Genomic DNA, 25,279 nt, shown 5'->3' with positions numbered 1-25,279 from the left:
TATAGTTTCATTATCTTTCGATCCTCTTGGTTATCGGGTTATCGTCTGCCGTCATCATTAGTCATGGTAAGTTTGAGGATCTTTGTGCGATTACATTTGCATTCTCATTTCACAAGTTTATAGCTTGTAAAACTCTCTAAGAAACGTTGTAAAAATGCTGACTAATCATCAGAAACGGCTGGAATGACGAAGTTGACCAGCAACATTGACGACAGCTTGTTTTTCGGAGTAGACGCTTCGCTTATTTCATCTGGAAGTAAGTAATCGCCACCGCCATTAACTGAACTCTACACATCAGGTAAAAATTTCAGTAATTTTTAAGTCATCTTTGAACTTTTATTAACATGTTTTATCTATTGGGACAGGATAAGGGGAAGTTTGAAATATTTTAAACCAAGCGCGAACAAAGCAGTTAAAATGGACATAGGAATGGAGTTGGATACTGCAACGAGCGACCTTAATACACCCACACCGTCTACTGTACCAGCAAGTAAAGACGACGATCCTCCTTCGCGACCTTCCCCACCGCATCCCCTGAAGATAAGGTCAAGTGTGCCATTTGTTTGGGAGATTTGGTAAACCGGAGCTACAGTAATTCGTGTATTCATCAATTTTGTTTCGGCTGTCTTCTGGAATGGTCAAAGGTATGATTATTAGAATAATTAATTACAGCTCAGTTTACTAAAAACAGCATTAAATGTATTTCATTCTTTTGCATTCAGGTTAAACCTGAGTGTCCATTGTGTAAGAGTACGTTTAGAGTAATCTACCACAACATTCGAAGCAACGTCGACTTTGACGAATACGTAGTGCCCACTCCTCCAACTCCTATCCCATCTTTGTCAATTAGAGTTTCGTCAGGACGGTCGGATCGCTCTCCGTAAGTGAAGAATATAATGGCATAAAAATGGAATTCTCATTATAAATTGGCATGCGTTCTAACAATAGTGAACTACTCATCACGAGAGGAAATCATGAGTTTGAACTTCCTAATTATGGTGGCTTTCACTACAGGACTCCACCACTCTTCAGGTATATTTATATATATATATATTTGAATTGAATTACTTGGAATTTCAGATGTTAACGACGATTATTGTATCGATATTTAGGGATCCAAGGGTTTATAGATTGCAACTTGGTCAGTTCGGGAGCAGTCGAAATGATGCGATCGATGTATTGCTTCATGGGCATCACGGTCACTCTAGTCATTATCCTCCTCCACACCCAAGCTCCGCCAGTTCTGTGTTTCATGAAAATCCATTCAATGATGACCCTCCGTAAGTAATTTTGCTTATTATTATCATACAAATGCTTAGCTAATAATGTACATTTATTACCTTATTTATTACTACTATTAGAGAATTTTTTGGAGGCATTCTTGATTTGGCTGCTCGTGCGCCATACAACCACTCGACTCGCTTTAGCGGTTATCAAAGTAGACGCAGACGGTACGATCGGAACCAATGGGTTGCACCATTCAGCTCTACGCTTATGGTGGGTACCGTGTTTTTCCCATCCGTGGAATACTTTCAACAGCATCCGGGCGCGATAAGAAGAATTTCTACGTGGCTCCACCGAGAACTTACCGTTTTAATGAGTCTTGCTAGTTCAAGAACTCAGGTTGGTTAGAATATAAATACAATTAATTCTGACTAAAAGTTGTAAAGTTGAGTTGGTAGCTAATTTATAATTCGCTCTGTTAATTTCAGATGGCATACACTTATGATCTTGTGATATCTCTCCTACTCCGATATGATATACGATCCCAGGACTTTCGAGATTTGCTCAGACCTTACTTGGGAGCAAAAACGAAGCAGTTCCAACACGAATTTTATCATTACGTATTATCTGGGATGCGGATGGAAGAATTTGATAACGTTGCCCAATACCACTCGACAGGAGGTTCATCTTCAGCAGTCAGGCCTGGTGAAAATCCTCATAATGTGCAACCAGCCGTTGTTACAATTGACTCTGATGATGATACTCCAGAAATTGTCATTGATGATGGTATGCTAACCTCCGACCATTAAGCCAAACTATCTACTATGCGATTCACTCACCCTCCCATCACAAGACCACCGAGGCTTCTCTACTGCTGCTGCTATTTTACGTTATTTATTTTTGTAGATGATCCTGGTACCACAACTCAGAGCAGTAACCATCATCGGCCCCGTAGATCACCCGGCAGGACTCATTCTTCTTCCAGACGAAATGGTGGTTCAAGTCGAAGAGGTCATGAATCTAGACACCGTAGTAGTGGTGGTGGTGGTGACAATCATTCATCTTCGAGACCACTCAACTCTGGTGGAAGCTTCAACTTTCCTTCAATTGATATCTCATCATCAGAATCCACAGAACCATTTAATGCGTCAAGATTGGACATTGTTAATGCATTTAACGAAATTGATACGGAGGTTCAACGACTTCGTAATATTCAATCCTCCAATCGGTCGTCGAGAAGATCACCCAATGTGTCCCGTGATCCAGAAATGCCAATTTTGGAACCACAAGTAGATTTGAATAATTGAGCAGTTCGGGAACTCCGAATGTATTTAGAAGAGCTCGCGACACAGAACCAACAACAACATCACGACATATGTGGGACTTTATTAATGATGTGGATATAAGTGATATACTTGATGAACGACCTGGGCGTAGATTCATGGATCTAGAACCTGATGGTTCTTCATATCCACGCATACCACATCATGAGACCGACATGGTGAGTTATTAATATTTTTAATTTCGGTTCAATTTCAAAAATTACTTAGTTATTAAACATAATTTGTATTTCCAGCATAACTTGTTGGGATTTTCTGCTCCGAGAGAAAATCGTCCGCTAGGAAGCCCTGATTTTCCCATACTCCAAATTAGGGAGAATCGCGAGAGGAGACATCGGGAACAGCAGCAGCAGGGACAACATAATTTAGCTGAAAATGGGCATACCTCAACGTCGTCTACCTCAATGGTAACGGCACATATTTAAGCATTTCAGTCGTTTTCAACTATTTAATCTAATTGACAAAAAATTGAATAATTGTTAATTGTTTTAGGAACGCCCATCTTGCATTCACAGCAGCAACACTAATACCAACAATGGCTCTGTGCAAATACGAATTTACCCTACTGCAGTGGACCTGTCACCATTTGGACTTAATCTAAGCAACAATCGTAGTCGCTCTCCAGCCGGAGCCGCACGGCCACGCACTCCTGGACGACCTCCTTCACCAATGATGCCCGATGATGGCGAATGTGAATTTTTGGGGGTCCATCCCATTGTAAAAAAGCCACCATTGGCAGTTATTACACTTTCTTCGGAAGATGAAAATGAAGATGGAAATCATAATCAAACTGTGAGTATTTCTTTTATATATATTCAGAGTGTAGTTATAAACAATTCTTGGCTTCACGTTAATTAATTATATTAAATATGTTTGGCAGTCATTGCAGACTGATAATGTGATTGATGTTGATCCCATTCCGGGTACATCAACTAATCTGATGCCACTATCGGCTCTACCTTTTAAACGTCGATACGTTGCTCCACCTCCAGAATTGGATGCATTTCAAGCGGCTTTGTCTGCTTTGCCTACAGCCAACCTCGTAGAACGACACATGGACTCTATTCCTCCATTCCGACAAAGACATTCCAGTAAACATAAAAAGAAGGAACGTTATCGAAATCCTGCCTTTGAGTTGCATTCATCTCCTCCTCACAAATCTAAAAAACAATCATCTGAAATTGAGAGTTTAGAAAGTACTGGATGGTCACGAGCAGCAGCTTCTGCTAAGAAAAGGAAGCAGTCTGTTACCGCTTCAAAATCCTCTTTGACTGGAAAAAAGAAGACTGTTAATACTCGTTCTACTAAGGTTAAACCATGGCTTTTAGTAGAACCCTCCGCATCCTCATCTCCATCGATGAACTCCGGCACTGAATTAAAATTGGACTCGTCCGCTGATAGTGATAGTGACTTTGACGTCTTTGCATCAAGAATCAAAAGCAAGAAGCAAAAGTCCCCAAAGAAGAAGACTAAGAAGTCTAAGAAATCATCAAAGTGTAAAAGTAAAAAAGGATCGAAAAGAAGCAGCAGCCGTACAATGTCTTCCTCAATGTTGAAACCTGAAAAGCATGCAACTTCTTCCACTTTCACCAACAATCCTGCTCTTTCTGGTTCTAGTTCTAACAGGCTGAAATCTGTGGTAATGAAGGTGAACAAGGGAAAAAAGAGCAGTAAAATTAAGTTGACGCCCTCGCTTATATTTACGTCGTCTGAATCGTCCTCCAGTGACGAGAAAACGTGTCGTAGTGTGATGTTTGACGGTGGTATGGTTGCAAGTAGCAGTGGGTCATTGACAACAGCATCATCTTCCTCCGCTACTACCATCGTGGGTGGGACCTCAGGATCTAGTCAAAGCCAAGAGATTCAAACCCCATCTTCTGCATTAGACCTGTCATCAACAGGAACGAATTCAAATCACTTGAGCCCATTTCTCGGACCAATTTCAACCAGTATCATGAAGAGAAGAATTTTGTCTCGTCGTTGGGAATCGGATGATGATGACAACGACGAGCAAGAAGACAAAATACTGATTTCTGAGAACAATGACGAGGCTTCGGATTCTGGGTCCGTGGGAAGATTCAATGAACACCAAGACGACCCGGATAATAGTGATGATAGTGATTTTTCTATTGCTCACCACGGCTCCAGGAATCACAAACGGCTACGAATTGGTGAGAACTGAAAATAATATTTTATTCATGATTGTTATCTTATTATGCCATATTTGTAAATTTCAGATGGCGACGATGATGATTTTTGAGGAATGATCACAAAGCTGGCTACGGAGATGTCTTTATCTGACTGAAATGCAGCTGGCGAATCTTCTCGGAACAAGACTGTGTACACAGGTACATTCATTTAAAATAATATACTTCCTACTTATCCGATAGCGTTTACACCCATTTAAAATATTTGTGTTGCATTTACGAGATTTAAGTTTTCGGTTTATATTATATTTACTATATTTACTGAAATTAAAAGAGACATATGTGGTAAAATATAGACGTGAAGTAATAATATTTAACTGATAATTTAGTGACAATGAAAAATCAAAGTGTACATATTAATACGAAAGTGGTGTGAAAGATGTTAATAATATTAACGATCTTATTTTCGAACGGGCGTAATATTGTGATTTTATTTAAAGCATTTTAATCATGAAAAAGCACAATAAAGACGTTATGAATCAAAAATGTTTATTTTTTAGTTTCAGACATTTTGAAAAATTATGGTACGCTCTAAACACATCGATCGACATTACATTAATGTAATTAAAAATATTTAAAAGCTGACGACATTTGGTAAAATTAAATCTAAAAGTATTGTACATCACAGTTCCATTATCATTACATACATATAAAAAATTGAGCTATGAACTTACGAAATGAATGTAGGTATTGAAGGTTTGTGCATTTAGATAAAAAAAAGTCAAAATAACCTCCACAATTTTTGGAATCATTATCATAGTATTGGCTAACTGTTGAATTTTATGGTAATTTTTTACATGTCTCCTCTACCCTCTGTACTCATAGTCTTGGCTGGGATTGTATCGCGTTTTTCCTCGTCTCAAAATCTGGGCTCGAGGGTCCCCTGTGGTACGCTCTTCTTGCGTCGTGGGAACACTTCTGCTCGTTGCTGTGTTTTGTGCCTTTGCAGCATAATTTGAAAAAGTCTCTGCTGCTGCTGGGGTGGAATCCCGATTCCTCTTGCTGAAAGATCCTCCCCTCCGAGAAGATCCACTACTGGATGGAGTGAAACCTCTCGATGAGGTGGTGCTAGTGGGCGAATATGCATAGTTTTGTGCCACTGTTGGCGTGGATATTTGTCCTTTTAGGAATTTTGTAATCGTTCTCGTCTCAGTAAGAGTGACCGTGACTGGAGTATTTGCCGGGATGGGAGGACATTTCTCATACTTTTGATAATTTCCTGAATAGTCGCCATCCGAACTGGGCTCTAGTAAATACTCTCGAGCCAATCTTGGGTTCTCGTCATCTTCCTCTTCTTCATCCCCGTTCTGCTCCCTCGCTTTAAACGTCTATTGTAATATCCATAGTCGTCGGAATATTGGACTGCGGCAGGGTCTTCCTCAATCGGAGAGTCATCCTCTTGGATGCTGGATCCATATTGACGATTGTAGAATTGTTCCTGTTGAACTTGAGGCTGTTGTTGGCCATATGCCGTCGACGTCTTCTTCTTACTTTTCTCTCGTGTTGTTGGAGCTTGGGTAGGATTATTTCCGTAATAGCTTCCATAGTAGTCGTACTCGTCTTGTCCTGTTGCTGCTGGAGATTGATATTGGCTACCATGTTGTCTTTGAGACTTGGACTTGGTCGTGATTTCGGCATCTTTTTGAGCATACTTTGTAGGCGACCTTTGAGGGGGCGGCGGAGATTCCGTGGTGGTCGTGGGTCTCGTCTTTCGTCTCTGCTTCTTATCCGCGGAATTCGTGAATGTAGTCGTACCTCTGCTGCTCGAGGTTTTTGAAGGTTTTGAGGGTGACACGAACTGATCCGTATCAACTGGGCTGCCTCTTTCACGAAGATAAATCTTCTTACTTGGGGCTCGCGTCTCTTCTTGGACATCGTTATGATATTGGGTGTCATCCTCGTAGGCGTCATACTCATTCTTGTTTGTGGCACCCGTGTTGTCTGCTACCACGATCTCTTCCTTCTTACTGCTCCCTCCTCCTCCTACGATGGCTGTCGGGACCACGACGGACACGTCATCCCCGGCCACTGGAGAAGCCTTAATTTGCGGTACGACAAGCGTTGGTGTGACGGTGGAAGTGATGGTTTTAATCTCGGACGTGGTTACATCGAATGTTTTCGTCCGGGTGATTGTCGTGCTGAAGGGTTTGTTGCCAAAAAGTAGGGGCACCGTGACAAGCGCAGTTGTGGTCATTTTCGTCGTAAATGTGGAAGTTGTGAGGTACGTGGTGAGCGATGGGTACACCAAGTTTTGATTGATGGCTGCGAGGGGATTCAAAAAGTTTCCGGGACCAGTTCCACCTACCAAACCCCCTCCGATTTGTTGGCCGAGTGGCGACAAGTTGTTCAGGTTCAGATTAGAACCGGCTAATCCTTGAAGATTGGAGGTGGCCAGGGCAAGAAGCGGGTTAGCATTTACTTGGCGTTGCTGTTGTAGAGCTTGGTAGAGAAGAAGATTGGTCAACTGACAGGAGGCGAGGAGACCTGTAAATCAGAAAAAAAATTCGTATTCAAAATTTTATTAGCTTAATTAATATGACACAACTAATTCAAGTTTTGATTTGGGGGTGAGCGGTGATTCATGAAATTCATTTGCCGCTGTTCTGTTGTAACGAAATTCATTATTAATTGTTATCCTCGTTAAAATTGGGCAATTTTTCCGTTAATCAACAAACATTCTATTCCCAGTACATATATATTTCGTCAAATACTTTACGCTTGAACTCAGCCAGTTAAGTCCTAATGAAAATTAAAAGCTTAAGCCGAACGTTATATCATGCAATACAATAACTACATGCTTGCTTTACATAGCAATATGTACGGAATTAAAAAATAATTAGTACAAGTAAGTCAGTCATCCCAGGCAAATATAAAAAGCATTAAAATCAAGCCAAGGAAAAGTAAAAGTGTACAACTGTTTACAAGTAATTAACACGTTCTACATTTTATTAAAACCTAATATTAAATTAATAAGCATGCCGTTACCCTAAAGAATTATCGTTACAACTATTTCGTTGGATGGGTGGACTCGATAAAAGTTAGGCAAAACAGAATTCAAAAGACTTTTCCATCAAACTTTAATTCATTCAATTCATGAAAGTTGTGATAAAAAATAATTAGCGTTCCTCAATTCACATTTTAATCAATTCCTCTCAAACTAGTAAAGTTCCGCTACTGCATGGTTGGGATTTCTATCAAGTAGATATGCAAAGTGGTATGAGAGCATCTGTGTACACGGGTTGACAAACTATTCATTACTCGATGAAAAGTTAATGAGCCGAAAATTAGTAATTGATCTCCTGATGTTAATCGTTCTGCATCAATTATACGTAACTCCTCAGTTGTATCATATTTATGTAAAATGTGATGGGGAAATGCTCATGCATCGAGGTGGTTGCATGGGCAGTCAACAAGAAATTCAACAGATTTCCTCATGCAGTTTCGCTGATTTTTAAACATTTGGGAAATGTGCAATGTGCAGGAAATGCAGCTACTCGTGAGTCATTATCGAATGCAGAATTTTGTAATTTTTTACAATTTTCCAGCTTTTCTAGAGAAATGTATGTAACTTTTTGATTGTGGTAAATATTTTACAATTAGAAATGCAAATATCACCCTGAATGAGCAGTGTTTAAATATCTACTTTACTTATTCATAATAAGTATTTCCTAAAAAATTGTTGCGCTTTTGGTGTGCAATAACGCAATGAAAAGCACTCATAAAAACTGCGGTGGCTGCGGTACATTGTCAAGAAATGTCAATAATATAGTGACGGCAACCACTTTGAATTTGAAATTCAGCGACCCTTTCGATTTCTTAAGAGCATGCATGATGCATTGCGAAAATTGTGATATCTGTACGTTCAACTTCTTTTGTTAGCCGTCCGACTCAATTACTTTGCTTGTTCAGCCTCTGCTACCTTTAATTTCGGCATCTGTAAATGTATAATACCTGCAGATCAGTTTTTATTTATTCTTGGTAGAACTTTTTGACGCGATGCTATGCGATGCTCTACTTCCAACTTTGGCGATAAACCATTTTTTTGACACAAGAAGCTTGTAATTCTAATCAATGCACTATTCATTCGCTCTCGGATGGAATCAAATAGTTTAATTTGGTATAAAATTGTCATGTACTAGAATTTGGTAACGACAGAAAAATGCACATGCACGGATTAAGTAATGCATGCAGGATAAAGTAAAAGTTTAATTTTTACGTGTCCTTTGCGGAGAACATGAAAAAATGCAGATAATCAAGATTTCGATCTACAGCACGCACATTAATGACGGACGTGTGTGTTTTAAATATCTTAAATGGGAACAATCAACCAATAAGAAATAAATTGGTTGGTTTGAGAAGATTTTCTTGTATGTATGTAGGACAAAGAGTTTGACTATGGGCTTAAATTGCATATTATGCAAACGACAAATTGCTACTGTATTTTTTAAATTTTAAATGCTGGTGGTAACACGAGTCAAAAATCGATTAAAGTTATGAAACTTGTGTACAATTTTAAAAAGGTAATTTTATCCATTAGTTAAGACTGACCGCATGTCTTTTGACGAAATTTATTAATGCGTGCCCATTATTTATCGTCCTAATACCACTACAACATGGTCAAGATGATGATAAATTGAAGGAAAGTTAATGAAATAATGACACAAATAAATAACGCAAGCATCAGCGGGGTTTCATAACTTATGAATTAGTAACACATTAAAGATAATCCTTTGTTATTTATGTTTTTTAAAAGAAGCTAAAATACGAAATGTTACACGGCTGATGATGATGATGACGGAATTTTATCATCTTGTGAAAAGGGGATGAAAATGACATCAACAAAAGAAAATGAGAACAATAGAGCTTTGCAGTCCAGAACACCCAATGCCGAGACGTGTAAATTTGTGATTGTCACATTTAGGTTGCTGGTAGCACTTTTGGTCATTAAATTGTCGTCACTTATTCAGTCAACATACATACAACAACTGTCTACTAAATGGATATCCTTTTCGTGTTGCAAGGTGAAACTTTGGAACGGAAATGAATTGCTTATTTATATTTATATGTGCATATCGCCAACTTCAGGGGCAGACTGTTGCATTGACGAATTGAGTGCATTTTGCAAGATATTATTACAATATGCTATTTTTAAGGAGGGTGATTAATACTTTGATGGAGTAATTGATTGGATTGAGAGTAAATAGTATACGTAATCCAAAGTTGTGCATACATGTGTGTAAATTAACTATGGATATACAGTTCAATATCACAAGTGCAGGCGACAAGGCTAACAAATTGTCACTTGGTCAAGTACACAATGATATCATATTCATTCTAAGAAACTGATCCGTAGCATTGATTTTAGTGCCTGCATAGTACGCAGTGCATTTCGTGATCAAAAGTTGTTCCAATACCGTCCAATAATATTAGGTGTGGTCATCTGCATGTAAAACTGAGACGAAATGAAATGTGAGGATGGATAACCATGTTTCATGCAAATTTATACAATATTTCTCCACTTGGAGGAAGTCTTCACAAAAATCGTCCCACCACCAGTCAAACTAGTTGTGCATCAATCTTCTCCTTGGTTAAATTATCTTCTTGTAAATAAAATAGATACAAATTTTGTCCGCACTACAAGAATAAATACTTCATTGTCACAAGCACAAGAAAGTCAAAAGTGTCATAAAATCAATCTTGCTTCGATCCTTAAATTATAACTAACACTTGGCATTGTATCGCGTCTAACGAGCTATCTAAAATCCAATCCAACGCCCATGCACACTATCTTCCAGTTGAATGGTCAGTAGTGGTGATTGGAATAGTACATAATATGCGATGAATTTCCTCTAACCTATACCATTAATACTCCTACTAGGCCATCGCCATATTAAAAACCTAACAGGAGAACCCTGTATGCCAAATGCATCAAACTAATTTTATTGCATGCTGACGATAACCCTCCTCCCTTTTTATTACTACCTGATCGCTCCTGTGTGCTGTGTTTGACATTTGACCATTTAAGAACGTATATACCCTTATTATTCGCTATAGCTAAGGTAGTATTCCCAGACAACTTATGTAGTTCATGTGTACGCATGGGTACAAATAATTAGCTGGGAGCGATCTGCAGGAAAATTGAGATTCGATTCAATCATCTTTTCAATGTCAACCAGACCTGTAACAAGCCAATCCTACGAACGACCTGTTACTCACTCGAGTAAATTAGTTTGTAGGGCTGGGCTGGATTTGGCTTTAATATGGATAATGAGACCAAGAGCATGAATTTGCTGCGGGATAAAATTATTAGCTCATTTCATGAATTTGACATGATATTCAATGCACCGCACCGTTTACTTTTGACACTTGTAGTAGTTTTAGTAGATTCTGATACAACTGGATCTGGGTTATCGATGTGATGCATCAGCGAATAAATCAGTTATCGACGACATTATCTTTGTAAAACGATGCTAATCTCAACTATAAATCTTTTATGGCAAATATTTAATTGAATCTTCACGCTCACTCGCGTTTTTTCGACAGGTGCTCTTAAACTTGTATTTTATTGTGTATCTGTACAGGCTAGACGTTTATAATTCGAAAATAAAAAGAATCTGATACAGAGACGAACGCTTTATTTGCTGATTTGTTATAAAACTTTCTTTTGTGTAATTTCTATAAAAAAATGTTCTTAAAGGACTAAAAAATGAGGATCATCCCTGTCAGTGGATCAATTGTTGCATGATTTTCATTCTTAATCTGGATTCGATTATCTCAATATAAGTTTAAGCAGCGTGAATATAATGGAATGACGAGTCGTGAATAAATAGTTTAGATTGTTACGTGAAATGACCTTAAATTATTAAGTCATTCATGAATTGAGATGGATAGATGTGCAGATTTATTACTTTGAAACGGTCTACGCCCTTCCACAAAAACAAAAAAAAACATTACGTTCGCTTTGCATTGTTTATAAAGATGTATGCGTTTTACATAACGAAATATGGAAAGGATATGCGTAAGTGTAAGTAAATAATATGTATCATTTTAGTCGGCTTTTTGTTTATGAAGTCTAAATAAGTGAGTAATAAGAATGGGTGGCATGAACATAATTTCACATTTATACCACTTTTGACCATCGGCTATTAGTTGTAATGCTACATTATTACTGGAAGAGGAAGGTGGATATTTTATTTGGCAACTTTCATCTCGGTGGTCAATCCGTGGACGTGACCGGCCAATCCAGTAAACTGGTCTCAATAATTGCAAGGCAGTGAAAATATGATTTGATTAATCTGTAATTTTGCAAATTGTTCAACTCTATTTGGTAATAATCTCTTGTCAACGTATAATTATTTTTTATGTCTTTTAAGCCAGCCATTAATTCCAGGAGGCTTCCTGGTAAAATTTATGTATGTACGGGCTAATTTTTTGCTGTAAAAGGCTGTAAACCATTTTGTTATACATTTATTTAATCAATGCAACATGCCTTCCAAGAATAATTTAATTATAATTGGTCTAAAAAAGGGTGCAGTTTCATATCGAAAAAATAAGTGATCGATCGAGAACATTAAATACTTGCATACTTAAAAAAAGTAGACATAATTAGCCCAAGTTTTCATAACTAATTAACACAGTGCAGAAAACAATGCAGTGTAATAACCAGCACTTTACTCGAGTTGACGAAATGAATAGAAACTACGAAATTATTTCAATTAAACAAGCGGCTTCTTTCATACTAAAGTGATGACGAGTTAATCAATAATCAATTAAAATTGGAGCTTGAAACTTCACCAGAGTGCAAATATGGTTGATTTCAGATTAAAATTTAATAACGTTGTAATTATCTAAATACATTTCGATAATTTCTCAAATTTCTTCCTGATGTACGTGGGTGTTTTATTATTGATTTTCAAAAGGTATGTTCCGAACTGTTTCTGACCAAAATTTTGATGAAATAAGAAACTTCAAATACATCTAGGAAGTCGTGAATTTTTTTAGCTCAATCGGTTAAAAGAGACACTCGCAATAAATCATCCAAATTTACCTCGAAAGTATGCAAAAATTTACGACTTGATTCCATTATTTTCCCTAAATCGTTTCCCCCTGATGTTTTTCTTTAAGTTTCGAAACGAATAATAATAACCAAGGGTCAAGTCTGGATTGTGCAGTAGGTGGTTTATGACGGCGAAGCAATTTTCGTCTGCAGCAGCCCTCACAAAAAGCCAGGTATGTGGTGGCGCATTGGCGTTCAAAAAATGCAACAACTCTATTTTTTGACCCCACATTTCTTTTCAACCGCAGCACGCAGCTCCTTCGGAGTTCCTGCATACGCGGCCTCATTTATCGTAGTATTTCTAGCAATAAATTTGATAAGGAGGGGTCCTTTGGTATTCTTGAAACTGGTCATCCTCAATTTTTTGGCAGATTTTTGCACTTTTGTTTTCGTGGGGGGTGGAGACCCCCGTGCTTCCATTACACGAATCATTGTTTGGTCTCTGGGTCATAATAGTAAACCCGAGTATCATATTCAACTACTATAATATGATGCAGGTTCCAGTTTTCATTTAAAAGCTCAAAAGTTGCATTGCAAAAGTCAACTCGATCTTGTTTTTGAGATGCCGAAAGCAATTTTGATACTCAACGAAAGGAAGCCATTTTCATACCTAAGTCTTCAGTTAAAATGGAACAAATTGTTGGTTTTGGAACACCCATCTCATCTGCTAAATAGGACGGTTTCAATCGTGGATCTCTCATAATTGGGTCTTCAAGTTTCTGGTGTTTTTCTGCGGTGGAAACCGATTTTGGGTATCCTGACGACTTTTTTGTCTGGGACGTCTTTTCGCCATCATTTGAAATTATTGACCCAATTGAATTTGTGTTTTGTGTTGGGCAGTTTTCATCGTAAATTTTAAGCATTCGATCATAAATCTGCGACACGTATTGCCCCTCCAGCATTAAAAATTAAATCACACTACGATATTTAATTCGCAAATCTGAGAGTTTTTCTGTCGAGGTAAAGTTTGCTGATTTATTGCCAGTGATAATGTTAACCTAAAGATCTGAAAAAAATCACAGGATCCTAAATGTATCTGAAGTTTGTTATTTCATCAAAATGCTGGTCAGAAACAATGCGGAACATACGTTTTGAAAATCAATAATAAAACACCTACGTACATAAAAATACTTGTAAATATTTTGATCTTCCAAGTTCCAATTGTGGTAAAATGCGTAAAATTGATGTCGACGAACTAGATTAGGATTATATTTGACTCACACCTCATTTCTATCTCATAAATCAAACTGGTCTGATAGATGTGTGTCCTTAACCGGAAAATTCCTTACAATTAGAAGGAATTTAAATTGTAAGTTTATTGTATTGAATTGGGAATGCAAATTTACAATTTGTTACAATTTACACTTGACATTTACATTTTAAACTTGTAAATTGTGACTTACAATTGTACCAAAGGATAAAAATACATATGCTCCCATGTTTGACTCACTTTTTGGTCGTAATATACATTCAAAATATCATCGTTACACATGTATACAGCTAGAATTTGAGGGTGGGGTGGTCGCTGACCGGCCATAAACTCGATAAATAGGTGATTTTTATTCCTAATAAATTAGCTTGATTAGCAATAGTACTCAATAAACTGCATATGTACACTTCAAACTAAATCTCGTCCCTCCATACGAACGCCGCTCCCTTATTTACATCCACATAATGTTACAATTAGAAAGGCGATTGAACCATTTAATTCAATTCTATGCAATTTATTCTTGTCCATTCGCTAATGCAGACAGACTTCGTATGCATCCATGCATCCACTGTATTGATTACATTATGACAACTAATTTATTACAATGCGAACAAATAATTTGTTTTAAAGATCAGAATTCTAACCATAAATAAATAGGGGGATAGCCGCCGCAGTCTTATATAATAATCACACATTGACTGACTGACTTGACACCGCAGGGCCTCTCCCTTTCGTTATCACATTGTCTCTGCAAATACGTATCTACTTAAGTGCAAATCGAAAATTGTACTTTATTTTTTGTACCATGTCACATAATCCTTGCCTTTAATTCTCATACTCGTGACAGAATATCTAATATCAATCCTATTGTTGTTATCATGCTCATTGTTAATTCACATCATGCATTGCAATACGATATCCCTCAAGAGTTGTGGATTAGCATTGTTACGACGAGTGTGTGAACTACTTGGATGTATGACAGATACTAATTTGAAACAATGTAATTAAAAGACGAGGTGTCATTTTAGTAGATAAAAGTTAAATATGTACTTAACAAACTTTCCATTTTAGTGATGTTAATGAAGTTCAAAAATACTTGAGACTTGATAAAAATTGCATTCTGCTGACATTGCCCATTTGTTTTTATTATCAAGATTGCTTTGAGTTGCATAAGAAATTCTCAAGGGGATAGTGTCACCAGAATAGAAAATAGATGATCTCCTTTGCGCTTTTGACTTCTTCACGTTGATAATAAATTCATTAGGGAAACAAGATCACATATTTAATAGGCAGACTCCTGCAGATTAGTGCAACCATAAAAAATCAATAATAAACGAATAAATAAATCCCAGGGTGCATAAACTTTTTTGTTGTCCGTGGTTTCTCCTAAGGGGGTGATGCCAGGATGAAAATTTTTTATTCAAAAATTAAAAGTTGGGGAATGCATGCACTTTTGCCATGGAAACCACCCAAATTCAAAGCAAAATTGCATGCAATTCCCCAACTTTTAATTTTTGAATAAAAATTTTCATCCTGGCATCACCCCCTTAGGAGAAACACGGACAACAAAAAGTTTATGCACCCTGAATAAATCCTTTTCAATGTTAACTTTTTATGGTTATCTAACTAATTATTCCGCTCCTCAGTGGACATTATTTTTCAATCGAGTTATATTGGCGCACGTGTTAACAAACCAGAAGAAGAAGAGTAAAACGTGCCAATTAATAAGAAGAGGATGAATGGGATGTACCATGAACGAGCGGTGTTAAAAAATACTTGTTTTGTAGCGATTGTAGTGGAAATATGTATAAATAGTTGGGTTTGCATTTATATACGAAAAAGTGTGTCATAACATGGCATTTATTCATAAATACGTACAATTTTGAATAGAAAAGGTTTCAAAGTCCACTATTCTCGTGCTGAATTAAAAATATCATACGCTCAATTATGTATTTATGTATTTATAATATTATCGCACAAGGCATGACACACTGAAACCAATTAGCCTGGATTTGCATGAGTGACAAATGGATCACTTACATACATATTGTGAATACCGCACAGCTAGAAAAATAGCTAAAGGTACATAGATACATAAATTTCATCGTCCTTAAACTCAACCACCACCACATTCACTTTCAGTCTTTGTATAAAATGCAACATTTAAGTTAGCTAAAAACAGAAAACCTACTGAATTAATCAGTTCAAGACTAATGCTGCATCCATTCTCATCCATCATTGGCCACGTTAAACGTGTGTACATGGAGGACGTACAGTACACCTATTTAGTATGTGGTAGTACCTGATACTAATAATATTTCGACTCAAGTCGCAACTATTTATCTGCACTTACTTATCGTCGAAATGGAATTCCGACCCCATAGTAATAATAATATGCGATAAAGTGGTCACCATATTTCATACCAATTGTATGTTAATTTTATGAGCATGCACTTGTCATGCACTTTTAGAAAATGCATCCAACGTATTGTACTGCTCTTAACCTTTATGGCATGACAATTTTTATGGCTCGTCTTCAATCTACTAGCCCTCTTAACATATTTATGTAATGAGTAATTATCTGCGACTCCCTCCTCGTGCCCCAGTTTCTTTAAATAAATAAAGTCCTGAATTGAAGAGAAAAGTCAATAATTCCTCCCCTACGTATCAACGCATGCATGGTTTGTTTAGAAAAGGCATGAACTCATGACAAAGGAGTGATTAAACGAGGGTATTAAGATTGCGTAAAATATGCATCGTGCATCTGTCCACACGATGCATGCATATCTCGATGCACTTGAATTATTCATGCAACAATCGAATCTTTTATTCAATAGTAAAAATGTAGTAAATTATGTATCATAGATAAGTAAAATGTTTTTAGGTGCGAAACAATATGAGCATTTATGGAGAGACTGGATTATTTATTATGGAAGTGATTTCGCAATCGCACTTTCATGACGATCGTTCCGCTCCTGAGTTATGAATTGAGTTTGTCAGTGAACAATCAACTTTTACTAAAAGTATAGCAGATAGTATTGAGATGTTCCATTTTTGATTAAAGTGAAGAGGAATAGTCCTTAATTCCAAAGGATGTCGTGTTTGTGGCTATAATTAAGTGTCAAACACAAGAGGGGATCCACTCGATATATGTGAATGATGTTCTTCTTTCATTAAAAAAAATGCACATGCAGGAGACGTTCAAACTGTCAAGCAGCATCTTCGTTTATTAGAATGAATCTAGTCGCAGACGGGTCAAGGCGGCCGCACACATGACCAACTCCAACTGCATTATGGAAATAATTACTTATGAACTACTGATCATGCATAGTTTTGGTGGCCTATTGCATATATTTATGATAAGATTTTCATATATTTTTATAGAATATAGAGCCACGAAAATTATATAACTGCATAATCCAGCCAGAAGAAGTTATCTAATATGTTTTGCTAGTTTGCCACCTTTAACCTATGTACGTCAGTCGTGAGCAATTATCAATAAAATTAATTCAAATGGTGTTGTTCCTTCTTATGCAAGTGCTCACTTCCCATTAATACGTTTGGGTTTGCTTCCTTCTCGTACTGAAATAGTTGCATGTAATTATTGCAACCCTTTCTCACATGTATGTATTAAAATAAGCCTTGGCTATTAGAATTTTGATGGTGTACTCAGATAAAAAGAGGGTGAATAATATGAAACCTTGATTTAAATTGTGGTTGATGACCATGTTTTTAAATATTGGTTGGTTTCTGGTCTTCTATAAGATTTGAGGCATCTTCCTTACGCGAGGAAAGATTGCTATGCTTTGTGTACTCTTTATTGCAATTAGGAATTGTCGGTTTTGAATCACAAAAGGTTTTTTTTGTATCAATACGCTGAACTAGATACACATAAATAGATTTGAAGTGTTCATTATTGTCCTTCTCAAGCATTTGTTGACCTTCTTTGAGATAATTTTAATGAGCACGTCCACATTTTGATCACGAGCAAGTTTTGAAATAGGAAAATCACAACCTCGAAAAATTGCACATGCGTAAAAAAGTCATGCATAATGACAACAATCTCGATTCTCTGGAATGGAATAGCATTGCAATTATCGTTTAGAATACACTTGAATTTGGACCAGTAAAAACCTTTACAACAATTATCGTATACTAATTTGGTTAACCCAATAACAAGCAAAAAAACAAATAAAATGCAACAAAGTAGTGACAACCTTCACACGTCATCTTTTTACGACGATCGGTTTTCTTTCTTAACTAGTCCATGAAAAAAATTGTACTTCAACTGATTAGGAATTGAATATTGAATCAAGTGCGGCTTAAAGACGGCAGGAGATTAATAATCAATTCTTCAAGTAGAATGCAGTAACGATGAAGAACAATTATAAGGAGAGAATCAGTCAGTATGCATTTAATTGGGGTTAAATAAACTACTTCGTTGCAAGTAAGGTGAATCAGGACACGCAATCCCATAATAGAATAGGGAGCGTTACAAATTGGTGCTACGAAACCCTTAGTAATAAAAAGTGCAATAATAAACTTGGAAATCCTTCGCGATAAAAAGTGCGAAGGGCAAAAACAGTGAGTTTGTGAACAGTTTTGAGTCGTTGGCAGTGGAAAGTGTGTTTTACGTATTAAATTACATATTACTCCACTTCCTGGATGGTACAACCTCATCCGACATCATGGGAATGCTGACTCAACTCTTCGGCTTCGTCGACATGACCGGGCTGACCAACCTCAAGGGAAACGTGACCTCAGAGGCAACAGCGCCCCTCGTAGCGTCATCATGGTGGTATGGGGATTTCTCTTCATGATGGAAGTATTTGGAATCGCTGCGGTCCTCCTCTTGCTCGGTGTCCTGGTGAACAGTCTGGTAACAAAGTATTTTTTGCCTCACTTACCTTGTTGGATGATTCCACGTTTTGAATCTGTGAATGCGGATCGTCGTCGTAAAAAAGTAGGTAACCAGTTAAACGTTCTGAATAGGGATATCGAGATCATTTTTGCCGCCCAGAACAAAAATCATGATCAATTTGTAAGAATTAGACGCATTTTTGATTCGTTAACCTCTGAAATTGCTCAAATTTTCATTCTAACGAGTAATCATCAAAATTCCCAACTTGGTGAGCAAACCGATGCATTGTGGCGTCGGGTGAATAGCCTAGAAGTTAGGGTCAAGCAACTTTTGTTGGAATTCGATATTCGTTGTGAGAATAGGCACGAAGCAGTAGGACAATTGGTATCGGAACAGGCAGCTTTGCATAATTCTTCCTCTCCTGATCCTATCCTTACCGGCCTTACTGGTTATGACTACCCGTACCCTCAACAGTCAAATATACCCTTCCAGGAATATGTAGATGAGAAGATTAGGCACCTCGGTGAACAAATAGGAAGGTACAGGAACCATTTAGCATCCTGCATAAAAAGCAATTATGCTATTGTGGAAAAGGAAATGGGAAACTTCCAGAACCACATGAAGTCATCATTTGAAGACGAGGTCACTTGGATTCATGAACAATTGACGAGGATGCAAACTACCATAGATAAGCAAGACCAAACTATTCAAGCTCAGTCCAGCATCATCAATGAGTTCATCCATGCAAATTCAAGGGTTCAAACTCCTTCCAAGGAGATGATACCCACGCTACCAAATCAAGATGACCCCTCATCCTGCGTTGAACTTCGTGGCGTCCCTCCACCACCACAATTCTTGTCTTGTCCTCCACCACCGCAATTCTTGTCGCATTCTCCTCCACAGGTCAATAACCCTCCAAATGAGAATAAAGAAGATGCCGTTCCAGCGTGGTGCATTTCTCGCACCAGAATCATGGATGGCAAAGAGGAAGAAATCCCTAAAATCCTACCGATGCAATCATGCAAACTCGTTCTTCTTCGTCAGGACCTGTACTATTTCATTCCGTAGGCAATATTCCTCCACCAAAATTTAACCCGAACATTGATTCAGCTGAAAATTTCATCATGGAATTAGAGAATCATATGGAACGGAAGCGCTTTCTCCGGAAAGATTGGATCCTATCACTGCCTGCCGTCTTCAATCAAGACCCCAATCAATCATTGTGGTGGCAACGCACCAAATTTTCGCTCGTACATGGGACGATTTTAAAAAACATTTCATCACCATGTATGCATCGGATTCTGATCTTCATGCTGCACTAGAGAAGTTACTTTTACGTCGGCAGAATGACAACGAACCGTTCCAGAAGTTCGCCTTCGAGATGGATCTCCAGTACCTGAAAGTGTACCGGATGACAACCAACAACAAAGAAGCAGAGATTGTCACCTTCATTGCAGAAAGAGCTTTACCGTACTTGAAGCAAATCTCCTCGCGAGTCGTGCTGCAACGGTTGTGGACCTCATTAACTATGCGTCAAAAATTGAGCGTCCTATACAAGAGAAGTCCCACAACAAGTACAAATCCTGGCAAAAAGGTGAGAAGAAAGTGGAATCTCATCAAACAAATTCTGCTAATTCTGGAAGGAAGTCCCCACCACCTTCAAATAGACAACAACAACAACAACAACAACCACAACAGCAGCGACAACAAGGTCGACCGAAAGTGTGTACATATTGTCCCCATTTAAGCAACCATACCACCCAGAATTGTCGTCGTCGTCAACAGCCTCAAGTGAATTGTGGTCAAGGGAGTGATCAACACTCTCAGCGTCAACAATCGTCACAAGATGCGACGGGAAACGGGAGGAGGGAGTAACCATCCACGGATTTGTGGTTACTCATCCTCTAATTCAAGACCCAACCGACTAATTCCTATCCTTCCTATTACTTTTCCCTCCTGTAAATTAAATGCCTTAGCGGATACTGGTTCTACGATTTCAATTGTAACTTTAAAATCGCTTAGGAAAGTATTAGGGAAATGATTTTCTGTAAATAAATGGGTAGAAGGACCAGTTATCATGCTAGATCGTACTGAGTCTCTTCCTACTGGTATGGTTACCTTAAAATTTAATTTAAATGATCGTCAATACACTCACACTTTCGCTGTCATGAATAGCTCGAATGAAATGCTCTTGGGTATGGACTTTCTTCATAATTGTGGGTTAGTGTTGGACATAGGGTCACTGGAATGGGGTTTTTCAGACTCCTTTCCAAGTCAAAAGTCCCCACTCACAGTTAGTAAAGTTCACGTATCCAATTGCAATTTACAATTAGTGAGCGAATTCGAATCCGACCAACTGAAGGAGCTTATCAAAAAGTTTCCCGACGTAGTCGATGCCCCACTAGGGAGAATAAAAGGTGTCAAACACACAATAAAAATGATGGAGGAGCATCCAAAGAGACAGCGTCCGTATCCCACGGCACCCCACAAACACGCAGAGATCAACCGGCAAGTTGACGAAATGCTAAAGTTGGGGGTGATCCGTCCATCAGATTCCCCATACGCAAGTCCTGTTCTTTTGAAAGAGAAAACGGATGGGACTTGGCGATTTTGTGTTGATTTGAGACACATCAATAGATATACCGATAATGACAGTTTTCCCATTCCTCGCGTTCATGACCTTCTCCGTAAGTTGGCCAACGCAAAGTATATCAGTACAATGGATGCAGAGAAAGGGTACTGGCAGATCCCTATGGATCGTAAGAGCCGTAAGTACACCTCATTCTGTACCCAAAGGGGCCTTTTTGAGTTTAACATGATGTGCTTCGGACTCAAGAATGCTGCGGCGTCCTATCAGAGGATGATGAACGAGCTTCTTGCTGGTCTCGATGAATTTGTGTTAATTTATCAAGATGATGTCCTCGTATTTAGTGAAAACTTTAGTGATCACAAAAGGCATCTCGAGACTGTCTTAGAACGGTTTCGAAAAGCTGGCCTGACACTTAAAAAATCAAAATGCCATTTTGGGAAGAATCGCGCAACCTTCCTAGGTCACATTGTGTCCTCCAAAAGCATAGAAATAGACCCTGAAAAGGTCAGGGCCATTCAAAATTTTGAATTCCCATCAACAAGAAAACTTTTAAAGACTTTTCTTGGGATGATCCAATGGTATCATGGATTTATTGACCATATGGCCATTTTAGCGGAACCACTTTATAAGTTGACCTCAAACAAAAGTGCTTATCATGAAACACCCGCCGCAAAACGTTACAGCATTGCCACAATTTGCCTCTTTAATCGAGTTAATTAAGGTGTTTTCCTACAACGAGTAAAAGAAACAATGCATATAAACTTCCGGTGCCATATCCGAATCATAAATAAAGAAAATAATTCCAATGTCACAAAAAAGAAAAATTTGTGCCAAGCTCATATATTTTTCATAACAATTAAGCTGAACCTGCGATACGCATCAAAGCAAGAAGTTGCTTCCCATAAATGCAATAATGAAAAAATTGACAGGATGGATTTCACCACGTATTTACTTCTCATCCGGCGATGTCTCAATAAAAAAGGTCGGAAAGTGTCTTAATTTTGGGCTTAATGATGAATTAAAAAAGAATTAGGATTCATTCACGTGTAAAAAATAGGCAAATTTTGGGGAATACTTACATGCGTACAATTTGAATGTCCTGTTTATTACAAATTCCCAAATATACATTATTCTCTCACGACTTTGAGCAATATTCATTTTTTTTATTCAAATGGACTTGACTTGTCCTGAACTTTGAATTGTCTGGTGTAATATGTGTATCAAGCTTCACGAAACCACAGTTTTTAAGTGCATACGTATGTATCAATTTTAAATTAATGGGTTCAAATTGTAAACTATGTACGAACCAAATTCAGCTCTCACAGTAATCAACGCATGCTTGGTTTTGTAACATATCAAGTAAATATGTAACTTTTTGCTTAGAGTTCAATTTTAAATGCAACAAAGTGCGATAGTTCTGCTCGGTATAATTTAATATGAAAAATTGAAATGGATCGCAAAATGCATACTTGATTTACCTATTTGTGCTAGTCTCCAACCATTCACAAACAAAAATAATATTTACCAATCGAAACGAAAGTGTTATTATAACATTTAGTCCAAAACGTGTGCTCAAACAGTTTTATTACAGATCGAAATGATCAAATAAAAATGAATTTATGCGAAAAAATAGATTTAAAATAAATTTTTCTACTTTTGCCGAACCCATAAGAACTATTATTTTTACAGATTAATTTTTGGAGATCCTTTCCATTTTACTTAAGATGCACATAATTATAATTTTCTTCCATTCCTTTAAAGTCACCACTGATTAGAAGTTTCTTAGCTTATGGCCAAATACCATGTAATTCCTTGTTTGAACATGCTGTGCCAATTCTTTGGAGAATCTTCAAATAAAAAAGAGGCCTCTCAATTAAAGTGGTAAACATGTCGTGCTGAGCAGCGTGATTTTTATAAGAAAGAACCCAAACTGATAACCCTGGAGGGTTGGTGTGGCACTTTTGACATGACGCGACTATTATCACGTCACAAGTTTTGTGACACAATTTGACACAAAAGTATTCACCTTGACGCGAAATTTTACACTTTGTGTAAAATTGTTTGTTTTCTCATCAGTTAAGCCGTCTACTTATCTATTTACTCACTTCCTTGAACTTTGTTATAAAAAACTGAAAGATTAAACTACTTAAATGGAACTAAATACTTACTTTCAGGGCTATTTGCTCCAGCATTTCGTTTGTTCCGAACTCCAGTTTCATTCCCAAACTGTTCCGGTACAGAAGGCGTGGTAAAGTTGGCAGTGGCATCAGTCACACCAAAATATTCTTGGCGATGATCATGATCATGATCATGATGTCCATTAATTTCCAAAAAGAAATTGGCAGAGATCAACAAGCAAATAGTTAATGTCCAAATGCAAGCAAAGTTCCCCATTTTATAACTTTTTCTATCTTTTAAAAATCAGTCACGGTTTATTTGCACAAAGTGAAATTTCTTGGGTAGATTTATAATGCAAGTTTTTTTTCTTGCTACATTTGATTTCTGTTCAAAGAAACGGAGCCACTCCGTTGCAGTAGAAATACAATGTGCTAAAGTTACAAAATGAATATTATCACAAAGTCGAACGCAACAGATTTATGTAAACGAGTCGGCTTTGTCTACATGCAATTTAATCTGAGATAAAAGTGTCTCGAATAACGAGCACGGCGTTAATATGATGATTCAGGTATTTTAAACTTGACCCTCCATAAACTTTGGCATTAACATTCACTTTTCGAATTTGATTAGAATTTCATCTTTAGGGGAATTGTGGTTAAAAATTTAGATTATTGCAGTTTGACTTTAAAGTTATAACCACGCGATTCTTGTTGCACTTTTTGGATGACATGAAGTCACGAAAATGTTTATGTAAATCGCAAACATTTAACTTGTAATTGTACTCAACCCAATTTTTTATTTGTTACAACTTAATTAATGCGATAGTTGTAACTTAACTAATTTTGGGTACAACTTAATTTACTTAACTTCATCAAATATGAAAATTGTTAATTAACACGTGCGATAAAATTTCAGATTATTATTTATTTAAAGTCTGATATTTTTGATGAGTACTCGAATTTAATTTTTTATTAGATTGTTTTATAAGGAAAAAACTGGCACAGCGATTTTCCTCAAAACATAAAACTCTCATTGACCACAAAATGATTTAGCGAAAGTCAGACGTGTTTAACTAACTTTATTAAAGTCACTTTTTATCACAGTTCTCTCTTAATTCAATACTGGGTTAATTTTCAGTTTATACGTGTAAACAGGTAAGCGGAGAGGTTCGATAATTTTTTCTTAATACACAGTTTTGCCGAAACTATTTTTAAGATGATTGAAATTTATTTAAAATACGAATTATCAATCAACAATCTATTTTATTTTTCACACAGTGCAGAAAAAGGATCCGAGTTTAGCACAGATTTACGAATTGTATGCAAATTGTGGGACAGGTAGGAAATTAATTTGCGATAGAGAGTTGCCACATCAAGAGCTTTGGAAGGAATGAGATCGGTCGAGTGATTTTTCATATCCTTTTCATTACAAGCCATCCTAGACAAAGAAGACAGCGTTCAATTCAAGGGGTAGAGCAAAAACTTGCCTATTTTGCCGCAGTTTGCGTTTGCACTGGGATAATAATAAGTGCTCAAAGTGAGTCGTGCATGCAGCAATGGTAACGTTGATACATTCGCAAATGGGAAGAGATTACATAGAAATAGGATGAGATTAGCGTTTCATTCTTGAAGATGCTAATAATTTGCTGGTTTTCCAAATTTTCAGAAATGTAC

General features: G+C 37.3%; 3 protein-coding genes across 3 annotated transcripts; 2 read left to right on the top strand and 1 right to left on the bottom strand.

Annotated features, from left to right (window-relative positions):
* Window positions 1–417: 417 nt before the first annotated feature.
* Window positions 418–2,546, top strand: LOC110862949 (E3 ubiquitin-protein ligase Topors-like). Its single transcript, XM_022112159.2, has 8 exons — window positions 418–434; window positions 497–644; window positions 723–880; window positions 949–1,032; window positions 1,113–1,280; window positions 1,362–1,623; window positions 1,713–2,010; window positions 2,131–2,546. The coding sequence occupies exons 1-8, from the start codon at window positions 418–420 to the stop codon at window positions 2,529–2,531; spliced, it is 1,536 nt and encodes a 511-aa protein (XP_021967851.1). The 3' UTR covers window positions 2,532–2,546.
* Window positions 2,534–5,252, top strand: LOC110862948. Its single transcript, XM_022112158.2, has 5 exons — window positions 2,534–2,725; window positions 2,801–2,971; window positions 3,057–3,356; window positions 3,445–4,735; window positions 4,802–5,252. The coding sequence occupies exons 1-5, from the start codon at window positions 2,600–2,602 to the stop codon at window positions 4,822–4,824; spliced, it is 1,911 nt and encodes a 636-aa protein (XP_021967850.1). The 5' UTR covers window positions 2,534–2,599; the 3' UTR covers window positions 4,825–5,252.
* Window positions 5,244–24,569, bottom strand: LOC110862947. Its single transcript, XM_035845980.1, has 2 exons — window positions 23,657–24,569; window positions 5,244–7,255 (listed from the first exon to the last, which is right to left on the bottom strand). Exons 1-2 carry the CDS (start codon window positions 23,880–23,882, stop codon window positions 6,018–6,020), a joined length of 1,464 nt encoding a protein of 487 aa, XP_035701873.1. The 5' UTR covers window positions 23,883–24,569; the 3' UTR covers window positions 5,244–6,017.
* Between the last annotated feature and the right edge of the window lie 710 nt (window positions 24,570–25,279).

The sequence above is a fragment of the Folsomia candida genome, unplaced genomic scaffold, assembly GCF_002217175.1.
Source record: "Folsomia candida strain VU population unplaced genomic scaffold, ASM221717v1 Fcan01_Sc097, whole genome shotgun sequence".
NCBI classification, from domain to species: domain Eukaryota; kingdom Metazoa; phylum Arthropoda; class Collembola; order Entomobryomorpha; family Isotomidae; genus Folsomia; species Folsomia candida.
This window is presented reverse-complemented; position numbering and strand designations above follow the sequence as displayed.

Excerpts from the sequence above, each read along its gene's own strand:
- LOC110862947 (XM_035845980.1), bottom strand. The coding sequence starts at position 23,882 with ATGGGGAACTTTGCTTGCATTTGGACATTAACTATTTGCTTGTTGATC. Across the intron at positions 7,256-23,656 it reads TGGAGCAAATAGCCCTGAAA|GTCTCCTCGCCTCCTGTCAG; the intron begins GTAAGTATTTAG and ends TCTGATTTACAG.
- LOC110862949 (XM_022112159.2), top strand. Across the intron at positions 645-722 it reads GTCTTCTGGAATGGTCAAAG|GTTAAACCTGAGTGTCCATT; the intron begins GTATGATTATTA and ends TTTTGCATTCAG. Across the intron at positions 2,011-2,130 it reads AGAAATTGTCATTGATGATG|ATGATCCTGGTACCACAACT; the intron begins GTATGCTAACCT and ends TTATTTTTGTAG.
- LOC110862948 (XM_022112158.2), top strand. The coding sequence starts at position 2,600 with ATGTGGGACTTTATTAATGATGTGGATATAAGTGATATACTTGATGAA. Across the intron at positions 2,726-2,800 it reads CACATCATGAGACCGACATG|CATAACTTGTTGGGATTTTC; the intron begins GTGAGTTATTAA and ends TTGTATTTCCAG. Across the intron at positions 3,357-3,444 it reads ATGGAAATCATAATCAAACT|TCATTGCAGACTGATAATGT; the intron begins GTGAGTATTTCT and ends TATGTTTGGCAG.